General features: G+C 39.7%; 1 protein-coding gene across 11 annotated transcripts; it reads right to left on the bottom strand.

Annotated features, from left to right (window-relative positions):
* Positions 1-5,960: 5,960 nt before the first annotated feature.
* LOC307017204 (chromodomain-helicase-DNA-binding protein 8-like) lies at positions 5,961-11,237 on the bottom strand. 11 transcript variants are annotated; one of them, XR_013802065.1, is made up of 8 exons: positions 10,971-11,237; positions 10,214-10,288; positions 10,039-10,140; positions 9,763-9,861; positions 9,140-9,251; positions 8,776-8,955; positions 8,533-8,687; positions 5,964-7,081 (listed from the first exon to the last, which is right to left on the bottom strand). XR_013802065.1 is itself a non-coding variant. In XM_079646751.1 (6 exons), the coding sequence occupies exons 3-5, from the start codon at positions 10,098-10,100 to the stop codon at positions 8,586-8,588; spliced, it is 276 nt and encodes a 91-aa protein (XP_079502877.1). In that variant the 5' UTR covers positions 10,101-10,140; positions 10,214-10,288; positions 10,971-11,237; the 3' UTR covers positions 5,961-7,081; positions 8,533-8,585. The 11 variants fall into 11 exon arrangements, 3 of the variants coding, with proteins under 3 accessions (XP_079502877.1, XP_079502879.1, XP_079502878.1); XR_013802069.1 differs by lacking the exon at positions 10,971-11,237 and adding an exon at positions 10,758-10,895; XR_013802066.1 differs by having other exon boundaries at positions 8,809-8,955; positions 10,039-10,288.
* Between the last annotated feature and the right edge of the window lie 272 nt (positions 11,238-11,509).

Here is an 11,509-nt window from a genome sequence, read left to right on the forward strand (position 1 = left end):
CATTGTTTTTAAGTAGACCAGAATTGAAGATAAATGAGTATAATGAGCTATGAAATGCAGAGCTACACAGATCCTAGTAATGTTTTGACTCAAGATAATAGTTATGTACACAAGTTTCTGAATTACATTTATTAGACATTTTAATACTACTTAGGTGTAAATAAATTGCAGTAGTAGTAGTACTATTATGAAGTGAGTTTTGTACCAAGTTGCAGGAAATGTGGGAAGCAGCCGTCCCGATGACAAGTTAGAGATATCTGACTTAAGGTGGTAATCGTGAATTAATAAATGATGGCGCTCCATATATGACTGATTTTTGTAGACAAAGGATACTGGCCTATGCTGAAATATCAAAGTCTCTGCAGAGCACGACACATGGCCAATGAAACTGAGAACAAATGACCTTTGACCCTGACTGACAGTGTGACTTGAGAAAAGCACTATCAATGACTGACTCTGGGGCTGACCAAACTTGACTTTACAAACTGACAGTGTGAGTGTGAAGGAATTTCTGCATGTGATCAGTGTAACTGCATGATTCTAAAACAATCACTAACAGAGCATGTCTTTGGACTAATACATTATTTTGGAGCTCCATGGGAAACACAGGTTTCCTACAATTCCACGCATTTGGAAAAATGCACATGTGACCCGTTTCTAATTCCCACAGGAGTTGGCGGTTTGCAAATGTAAAACTCAAACTAAAATCTAAAGATTCGGTTTCTTTTAGGACTGCCAGCTGGAAATGAACACTTATTTTCCCTGGAGTGTTTACTGTGAAAGATGATGGATATACTTTTGTGAATGATGTTTGGTATTTTCTTATAACCACTGGTTACCTGAAGGTTTTCTTCCCATACAGGATTTTGTTGCACATGTGTACATGTGTAAAAAGGGGGAGTGCGGGATATTTTCATTTAGGGACTGGAAGAAACCTGCCGCCCCAACTCAGATGTTCAATCTGACCATTGATTGACAGTTTTAGATTTAACCTGCTCCATATCTGGGGATAAGATACTGTTTGATTAATGTTGACATGTTTCTAATATTGATTGAGTTATAACAGATAACACAGATGCAGAATCAGTGGCCAAGGGGCTACTGAGAGAGGTAATTCCAGAATGAGAATGAGAAGGTGAACTGTGATAATGAAAACAATTTTGTAATATTTCAACAGGTATTAAAGTAACTGAGGTTTGAAATGTAGAAAGAACATATTACAGCTAAGTTAAAACATAGTAATGTAATGAGATAGAATTTAATTTAGACAACATCTTGTAACTAGCCTGGTAAAGAAGTAAAAGCCATAGACTGTTTAGATCAGTGGTCACCAACCAGTCGATCGCGATCGACCGGTCGATCGCGAGTGTGGTGAGAGTAGATCGCGGACCGTTAACAAAAAAAAGTAAAAAGAGAAACAAAAATAAAATTAAAATAATAATGTTTGAAAAATATGTTTTTAGATGTAAACATATCATCCACCACCCCGTTAGCAGGTGCCACTTGATTGACGTAAATGTGAGACACCTCAATAATATAATACATTAACCGTGCTTTAGGTGAACCTCATCATGACACAAGAGACGACGGCAGGACTGCAATTTCCCGTGTTCTCGAATGCAACAGACGCAAGTCACCAGACCAATCAGAGAGTTGCATGGAAATACACGTGTGCTTGTGTCATTCAAGCTCGGCAATCTTTCTGTGTGTGTTGTGTGTGTGTGTTGTGTGTGTGTGTGTGTGTGTGTGTGTGTGTGTGTGTGTGTGTGTGTGTGTGTGTGTGTGTGTGTGTGTGTGTGTGTGTGTGTGTGTGTGTGTGTGTGTGTGTGTGTGTGTGTGTGTGTGTGTGTGTGTGGCAATAGCGCATTTAGTGTGATAGAGAGAGAGGGCGAGAGGGAGAGAGGGAGAGAGAGAGAGAGGGACCGGTGCTAGCGGGGACCGTGATGTTAGCATCTGGTTAGCTAGCTGCACTAACGGACATAAGGAGCTGTTTCCACAACAAGCTGGAAGAGAGTCCTCTCCTGTCAGACTGAGGGGCTCAGGTGAGCTAAAGGAGTCTCGGAGTGTTTAGAACGGTTTTGTCACAAATTATTCAAAAGATTATTTCCGCGGTACACCTTCATATGATAATTATAGTTATACAAACAATAAGAGAATAAATAAAACACAGGTATGAAATACTATATGGCAGTAAAACTAGAATACAGTTTAAAAGGAAGAGTGATTTGTAAAATATCCATAAAGAAAAACAAAATCTATTTACAGTTCTGTTTCATATGTGTGCTGAGAGAGGTATCCATAGATCTCTTCATGTTGCTCTCAAAGTGCACCAGATTGATGCTTTCATCTTCAATATTTAAAAAAAATCTTCCCGGGGGAGCATCCCCCCGGACCCCCCTAGAGGAGGTGAGGACCTAGAGGAGGTGAGGACCCCCCTAGAGGAGGTGAGGTCCGCCCCCCACTCGCACATAGAACTTTACCCCTGCCTATATGCTGTGAGCTGATTATGGAGCCTTCATTGTAACAGTAATTCAGATGCAATTAACCTATATAAAAGGCCTCAAATTGGAAGCACTGTCTGGGCCGTCTTTTTCACTAAATTCTGCAATAGGTAGATCTCGCCTTTCACCTAGGCCGAGGTCGGTGATCTTGGGCTTAAAAAGGTTGGTGACCACTGGTTTAGATCATTATGGGGATGTACATTTAATTTAAAGTCATAATAGAAAGACATTTGATGACAGTATGTTGGATTTCTGTATTCATTTTTCAGCTTGATAATATCCAAGCAGTGACAGGTAGAAGCAGTCTCGCCTGGAAATTATTCACTTTGTCAGTATCATGATTTTAGTTGTTTTTAATCCATAACATTAGTGTGTTCCATTACCAGAGACATTAGCAGTTCATATTATATTTAGATTTTAAATGGGATCTCAAGGATTTCATTTATAATAACACAGATGCTTGTCAGGAATTCAGAGCTATTGAGATATGTTATTTAGTTCACCTGAAGATGTTGGGGTTTATTTTGTTGACACAGGCCAAGTATTAGAATTCTGAAGTGGCCTACCAGTGGTGGGTCAAACACCTGAGGGCCCAGAAGCACTGAGCGTAGACTTGAGGGGTGGGTATCAGATTTCTCCACACAGGTTGCTGACGCCAAAAGGGGGACCCGAGGAGCAGGAGGCCGACACAGCGGAGTTCGTCAGGCCTACGTGACTCAACCCCAGGTTCTCCGGCCTCTACAGAGTGACCCAGAGGACATCTCATGCCGTCCGCCGAGGAGCAAAGAGGGACATCTGGTACTACTGGAGCCAGTGTGCGGCGAGGAACACTCCGGCTAGGACCTTGGAGGACATCAGGATGGACCTGGCTATCGTCAACGCGGACATCCCTACAGCAGACGACTTGGAAGCAGGCATCAGCGGACTGGAGGAGAAGGACCTCGCGGACATCCCTACAGCAGACGACTTGGAAGGAGGCGTCAGCGGGCTGGGGGACTTCTCGAGGCAGCAGAGGAGTCTACTTCTCTCTGATCAGATTAATCAGTTCCACCTTTGAAGGAAAGGCCGCATCTCCCCCTCCCTATCAGCTGCCCTTGTTGGCGTATTCCGCTGAGGGGGGGGGGGGGGGGGGGGCCTGATGATTCAACAACACGCAAGGATGCTGCTTTCTGGCACTCAGGCTCTCACTCTGATAGTTTCTTCACTGTCATTGGAGGTTGTTTTCTGTTCTCAAGGGTTTAATGAAGGGGGACAGACACAGTATCAAAGAATGACAGTAGTTTGTTTCAAATGTCGTATGTGTGTTGGTTTCGTGAGGCGAGACCAAAAAGGGGGAATTGAAGGATTATTTGAATTATTTGAAGGATTAAAGTAACGTGTTATGGCAGGAAAGTTAAATCTGGTATATTCATTTTAATGTCACCTTATATATATTCATGTGTGTTAAATTTGAAGGGACAAAGTATATTTTCCCTCCCCAATATATTGAGGTGAAGTCTTTGTGTTTAGAGAAGGATGGGAGCAGGGGACATCCTAATTTGGGGATAGCTCCAAAACTCTGGAATGTTTCCCTCGTAAAAGAAGGGGGTGCGTTACACATGCTTGGGGCAAATATGTGTGTTTTCATTGCAGTAAATATATGTGCTACATGATTACTGTTCAACTATACCTCTGTTCTTATTCTTTCATGTGTGGGTACTAAATGGCTACAAACATTGTGGAGAAATTAGCTTAAACATCTTTTATTACTCTATATGAAATGGAAGCAGTTTTTTATGATAGGGACGAGAGAGCATTTTCAGCATGTCAATTATCAGGGAAATCTACTTGTTTTCAATAGACGTGTGTGGTTAATTACTTTGTATTAATAATAACAGTATGTGTAAAGGAAGCTGGAAATATACAATGTGAAACCTTTTATTTGAAGTAGATGTGAACGATGGCTCAAACAAATGGAAAGGCGGTAGGACTAATGAGTGTGTTCTCTATATTAGGCCTGTGTGAAGTTTGACTATTTGAAAAGCATCTCTAATACTGCTTAAGAGCATAGGTAATGTGTTCCTCGTTATTGTTGATATGAAAGTAATTAACATGTATTACGTATATTTAGCCAACTATAACAACTATATCTTAAAACATACTTTTAACTTGTGTGTGGTAACCTGAGGTGGGAAGATGGACTCAGGGACAAAGGGCCATAAAGGGGATGTGTGTGTGCTGGCTACAAGATGTGAAATAAGATAAGGAAACTTGTTGTTGAGAGCAGGTTCGTACCAGACACCAAAAGGTGTCTGGTCTTCGTCAAACTGAAAGAGACTTTTTGTTTTCGGGTTTCTTCTGCTGTGTCGCACTGATTGGGTGCGACAGGCCATGTGTTGGTCTCTGCCAATAAGATGACCTCTGGGGGAAAGCACGTACACCTCCTCCTCCTGTGTTTTAGTATGAAAACCTGTGTTTTCCTTTGGTTCGCGCTCTTGTTTTTGAGCGGCCGTTCCTGAGACCTGTCTCACACGTGGTAGAACCTGAGCCCGGAGTACTCTGCAGAGTGCTTCGTGATTCCTTTGTATTTGTATTGTTACCTTGTATCATTAAAACAAGATTATTGTTTCACTTGCATTCTGGTGTTTCTTAATCCCTTCCTTTTTACGAATTTACCCAGCTTATCAAACGACACGCGGAGACGAGGTTGGTTTTAAACATCCTCCAAATCTCCAACAACACACACAGCAGTGGTGAGGATCTCAGCCTGCCACTGACGTTCAACCAGAAAACATCAGCAGTTAGCTGTTAGCAGTTAGCCAACAGAGATCACAGCTCCTCATATCTTTTCAGAAACTGGACAAAAGTTAAACAAGTACAAACCACAGACTTTCTGTGTCATGGCGAATACAGTCGCTGGTTTATTTATGTCTGTAGGCCGTTGTTATGAGTGTGGAATGAGCATATACAACGTTAGCTTAGCCTGGTCGACCCAATCTCCATTCAGAAAACAAGCATTTTAAAAGGTTTTTCGCCTGCCGTCTTGTCTGCAGACTTGTCAAGCATTAATTCATGGTTTTTACTAACCGGTATCAGTATGTTGTTACTTCGGCATCATTTAGAAACCTGTATTACAATTTAATCACGGTAAAATATGTTCATTTTGTTGTAGTTGTAGCTCCCGAGCTATGGAATGCCATTTAAGCCAAAATTAAATAAATACATAAATAATTAAATAAATACATATATATATAAATATGCCTAGGAAATAAATTCTGAAATAAATAAATCAGGCAATAAATATGTATACATGTACATTTAAATACACATTTATTTATTTCATGGGAATTTTATTTCAAAATGACAAATTTATTTATTTATTTCAAGAGACTTTTATTTCATAATGACACATTGATTTATTTCAAGAGACTTGTATTTCATAATGACACATTTATTTATTTCAAGATAATCGTATTTCATAATGACATATTTATTTATTTCAGATGACTTGTATTTCATAATGACGCATTTATTTATTTCAGGTTACTTGTATTTCATGATGATACATTTCATGATGAGACATTTCCATTCCTTATATGCAAATGAACGGGGCATAGTTAGCTCACAGATCCAGAGACCCGGACCAAAGCAACAACACCACACTGACTCCTCGATAAGAGGAAGAAAATGGAGGAGAAGGACTATAAGGCAAACCACTAAATTCTCAGAGTCAGACATCGCATTTAATCTGATACTCTAAATTTCACCTGCCAGAAATGTTCGCTTCTTCTTCTTCGGTGTAAATTGTCCGTTGGAAAACCAGTTGACTTCTTCTTCTCTCGGTTTTTTGGCGGATTGCAAACAACTTTAAGGTGCATACCGCCACCTACTGTACATGAGTGTGAATCATCATATCATTCCATCTCTTAACTCATGGATGTATCTATGATCTAATCCAAAAATAAATAAATAAAAAACATAATAAATAAAACAAAACAAAACAACAATCTATGATCTTTCCTGACCTAATATCAGATAATTTTACCTACCCGAGTTTCACTAAAGGTAAACAGTGCCTTTCTGGTAGCTCTTTCTCCCTCTCCTTTTGTTCCCAAAATACCAACCACACTCCATTCCCTCTCTGCCTCTAAAACGTTATCCTTTAGTTTTTCTCTTTCAGCTTTATAGATGTTCCACATTTCCTTTAACTCCACAGTTCCTACACTTGTCACTGTTACTTTTCCCAATGACATGCATCGTACCATTCAAAGCTATTAAATATACAATGTATTCTGGTAACTATCAAAATAAAGACATTGTATAGTGTTCATAACAGTATTTTTATTTAATAAATTATACTTAATACAATCATATTACAAAAAAAAACTACATCTAAATAAATATATCATCTAAAATAGATGCATTTGATTTAAAAATAACAAATATAATTCAAAATGTAAAAAGCAACAAAAAATTATAAACATTATTTTTCTTGTTAATATCCATTATCTTCTCTGTTATGTATCTTCCGGTCTTTGCCAATCTGGCCAGCATTTCTTGGTCCTCCACGTCTTTCTTGTACAGCCACTGCTTGAAGCAAACTGAAAATAAGAAACAACAATGTTTTAACAAATCGTATAAAATTATGTGATGATAGAACTGCAAACAGAATAGCTGTAACTTTAACAAAAGAAATAACTCAGTTACCTCCAATCATTAACCCATGTTTGTATCATTGAGTTAACTCTTGTGTGTTGCTGCTAGCATACATAACACCTGACATGGAAACGTTACTCACGGATGGGGATACAGAGCTACTAGAAAGACTGTCGAACCCGATGCATTTCTCCGTCTGAATGTGGTGCACTTTTGCTAAATGTTTAGACAAATAGCTCGTGCTACCGCCCTTACATGCTAAATTCTTATTGCACTTTTGGCAACGAGCATTTTCCACCTCAAGACCAAGCCCCCAGGAAGTGTGCCGGACTCTGAGGAAAATATTCGTTGTGTCCAAACGGCGGTACTACAATTTCCTTATCAGTCTGTGACGTCGACCGGCCCAGAAATACTTTTTCCCCTTGACTAACATTGGGAAAGAGACGTCTGTAAATCGGTGGATAATTTTTTTGAAACTAAATAAACTACCCAGTATGAACTATTGTATAGCCCTAGAATCATTAAGTCGTTAAAGTTGTAAAATGTGCTAAAAGCCGAATCTAGATTTATTCTCTCTCTCCATTCTTTCTAGTGAGCCGAGAGTGTGTGCTCGAGGGGGCGGGGCTTAAGGGGCACATGCTCTGTGAGCGCACAAACGGGTTCTTCTGCTCTGACAGCCAGGCATGCTGGGTAATCTGTGACGTTTCACTCTCTCAAAAATTGGGCCATTTTGACTTCATGCGCCAATGGGCAGCTCTCATAGGAAAGAACGAGACACCGCCTCCGACGCTGTATCCAGTTCTTATTATACATCCATGCTCAAGACGGGTAACATAACTACCCTCGGGGCGCTTAGTTCTCTCCGCCATGTGTGTGTGTGTGTGTGTGTGTGTGTGTGTGTGTGTGTGTGTGTGTGTGTGTGTGTGTGTGTGTGTGTGTGTGTGTGTGTGTGTGTGTGTGTGTGTGTGTGTGTGTGTGTGTGTTGCATGCATGTAGCAGGTTCTGTGTGTAAACTGCCCCACCCCCTCGCACACCGACCGGGGAGAGAGATCTCTCGTCTGGATTGGAAAGATCGAAAATAAATCATAGACGCACTTTGTAGTCTTATTGCATATTAGAAACGGAGTTGGCGACAGTAAGACTGCGATATAATGTTTATGTAGATATAATACATATGACATCTATTTTTTAAATGTCTCCGGTACCGATAAAAAGATTGATAACGTTGGACCTTAACGGTACCATGGTCTTTAATAATTCAGCCCCGGGGCCCGTTAATACTGGGGCTCGGTACCCATCCCTAGTTTTAATTATTACATCATCAATATTACATTTCAAATAACCAAGTACTTGGTATCTCACAAAGAGCAAGTTGCTAGTGCTGCGAAGAACATACCTGGTGATGGTGATGATGGTGGCTCTTCGCTGCAGGATCTGGTCGATGTCCTCCTAGCATAAGCGATTGCCTTCGTCGTTCTCGTCCATGATGGCGGCGTAGGCTCCTTTCCTCAGGAGGTCCTCGATCTCCTTCTTGGAGAACTGCTGGACCGGCTAAAGGCGATGCAGAGAGACATTTACACAAGTGGATTTAGAAAACTCTTTTCAAAAATAAACTAAGCGTACTGCAACAGCGACTGACCCAAAAATTACTTGGCATCTAGAAATATGTTGCCTTCTTTGTTCCCACTCATGCTCTGCAGGACGGCACGGTCCAGCCCGAGCTTCAGACTAGCTTTATCCAGCATTTCCCTCTCATAGTTTCTAGTGATCAGACGGTACACCTCCACCGCCTTAGACTGGCCAAAACGATGACACCGAGCTTGAGAATAAAAAATTAAAAGAGGGGTCGAAAGAGCATCATGTGCAGCTGCTGTTCAACGTTTTTAAGCATTAAATGGGAAAATATACACTTAAAGAACAGAGGGAATAAACAGAAAGACTGTTGTTGTTGTAGCCCTATTGAACTATCTTTAGGACAGACAGAGCAGATATATATATCGTACCTGCAGGTCATTTTGAGGGTTCCAGTCAGAGTCGAATATCACACAGGTGTCCGCAGCAGTGAGGTTCACAAGCCCTTGATCAGGTGTTTGATGTGGGCTGGCATGATCCTTTCTGTAGTGATAAATAAAGAAAACAAAGAAGACATTATTAATAATAGTAATGATGGTAACAACAATAATATTAGTATAAATATTTATATAGCACTTACACAATTGCAAAGTGATTTTCACAACAAAAATAAAGAACAAAACAATATCAACAATAAAAAAACTAATGATTATAGGAATGGTAAGAGACAAAGAAATGATAAACATTCTGAGAGGCCGACTACAAAAGGGAGACTCAATGGCTCTTGATGACATCAATGAGCAGTCCCAAAACATGCGACTGTATCAAAAGAAATAGGTCCTGATTTCTTCTATTTAGTGTTGGATGATTTGTTGTATTGATTGCTGATGGATGTTAAGATATGTTTTACGATTAAAACAAAAAGATTATTGTATTTGGAATCAAAACGTTTACAAATCGTAGTTTTAATAAAATGACTAGCAATATAGGGTTTATTCAACAGCGGTAAAGCATTAAGTTGCTAAATTAACGTACACTGAACTGTAAAACGTACCACTATTTAGGAAATGATCTGATCAGAAGGATTGACTAGCAAGACAGCAAAGAGGTGGAGGAGGTCTCTGTCATGTACAACCATTGGTAGATGTTACACCTGAAAGGAAGATAAGGAAATAAGAGCACACAGGAGGAGAAACACCTTCTTAAGTAAAAGACCAAATCATGTCAAGCTTTACATCTTTCAGTCTTTACAATGCACTGTTGGAAATGACATTCCAAATGCTAAATTCAAACCCAATACCATAAATAACTGGGTACCAAAGTGTTTTACCTGATAGAACACGTTCCACACGGAGCAGCAACCATCCGGCTCGGCCTTTTGCTGCATATCATCTCCTCCCTCTCCACTGTTTCCAGTAGATCTCTACTGCCTCTGTCCAATAAAACAGAAATGCCCCAAAACAATCATATTAAAAAAGTTAAAAACAAATGTATTAGAATCTCACCTTTTTCCTGGATGTCAGGAAGGCGTTCCCTTCAAGTCCGCAACCAGTCATAGCATAGGAGTTCAAATGCAAAGCCTGAACGATGACAAGAGCGAGACTCACATTTTACAAGATAAATAATACCAGAGCAGTGTGTTTGACACATCAAATCCCTGAAAGACTCACACACTTTGGTGATGTCCTCATCTGATAATGATGTTTCATTTTTAGCGGCAAAGTAACATTACTCAAGGTATATGTTGGACCCAACTCATGTGCTGTATGTTTTGCATCTCCTCAACAATGGTCTGTATAGTTGAGTAGAAACAAACAGTTCCTACAGTTTCAGGTAGATTAACAAAGAAACGTTTGCAATGAAGCACAAAACCCCTCTTTGTATTAAGCTAGCTGCCACAGAAAGTACAGCTTAACATGCTAACCTGGTAGAGTTAGCTAACGTTAGCTAACTTCATGTCCAACTAAAAACCTCTAACGTACATTACATTGACGATTTTAAACACAACTTAACTCTCTCAACTTGTAAAATAACGTTAATTTAACATACCCTTAATAACTACATCACGTTTTTCAGGGGCAACACAAACTGCAGAAAACGTTAGCTGCTAACTGTTGGTAGCTAAGACAGCTAGCTCGTAACAACAGCCTCCTAGCAAACTTAAGGTTACGTTAACATTAACTTAACGTTGTAAGAAAGCAAAACGAACCTTCGAGAAATATTTTACTCTCAGACTGGGTGTAATTGTGTAGCGTTGCTTACCTCCAGAAGGACTTTTAGCTGTTTCCCAGTGGAGACTAGAGAGAGCTTTCAGAGCGGTTGCTCTCAGAAGAGCAGCATTGGGCGGACCAGATAAGACCAGAGAAGAACCAGTTAAGCACCAGAAAAGCACAAGAATGGTTCTTGAACCGGTTTGGTTTATTGGCAGTTTGCAAACCACTTAAGAGTACTGGAGTGTGAAACAAAAGCTATTGAGTCAGTGTTGTGGTGCTGTTGCTTTGGTCTGGGTCTCTGGATCTGTGAGCTAACCACGCCTCGTCATTTGCATATAAGGAATGGAAATGTCTCATCATGAAATGTCTCATCATGAAATACAAGTAACCTGAAATAAATAAATGCATCATTATGAAATACAAGTCATCTGAAATAAATACATATGTCATTATGAAATACGATTCTCTGGAAATAAATAAATGTGTCATTATGAAATACAAGTCTCTTGAAATAAATAAATGTGTCATTATGAAATAAAAGTATTTTGAAATAAATAAATAAATGTGTCATTATGAAATAAAAGTCCC

The sequence above is a fragment of the Notothenia rossii genome (genome assembly GCF_949606895.1).
Source record: "Notothenia rossii genome assembly, chromosome: 8".
Classification (NCBI taxonomy): domain Eukaryota; kingdom Metazoa; phylum Chordata; class Actinopteri; order Perciformes; family Nototheniidae; genus Notothenia; species Notothenia rossii.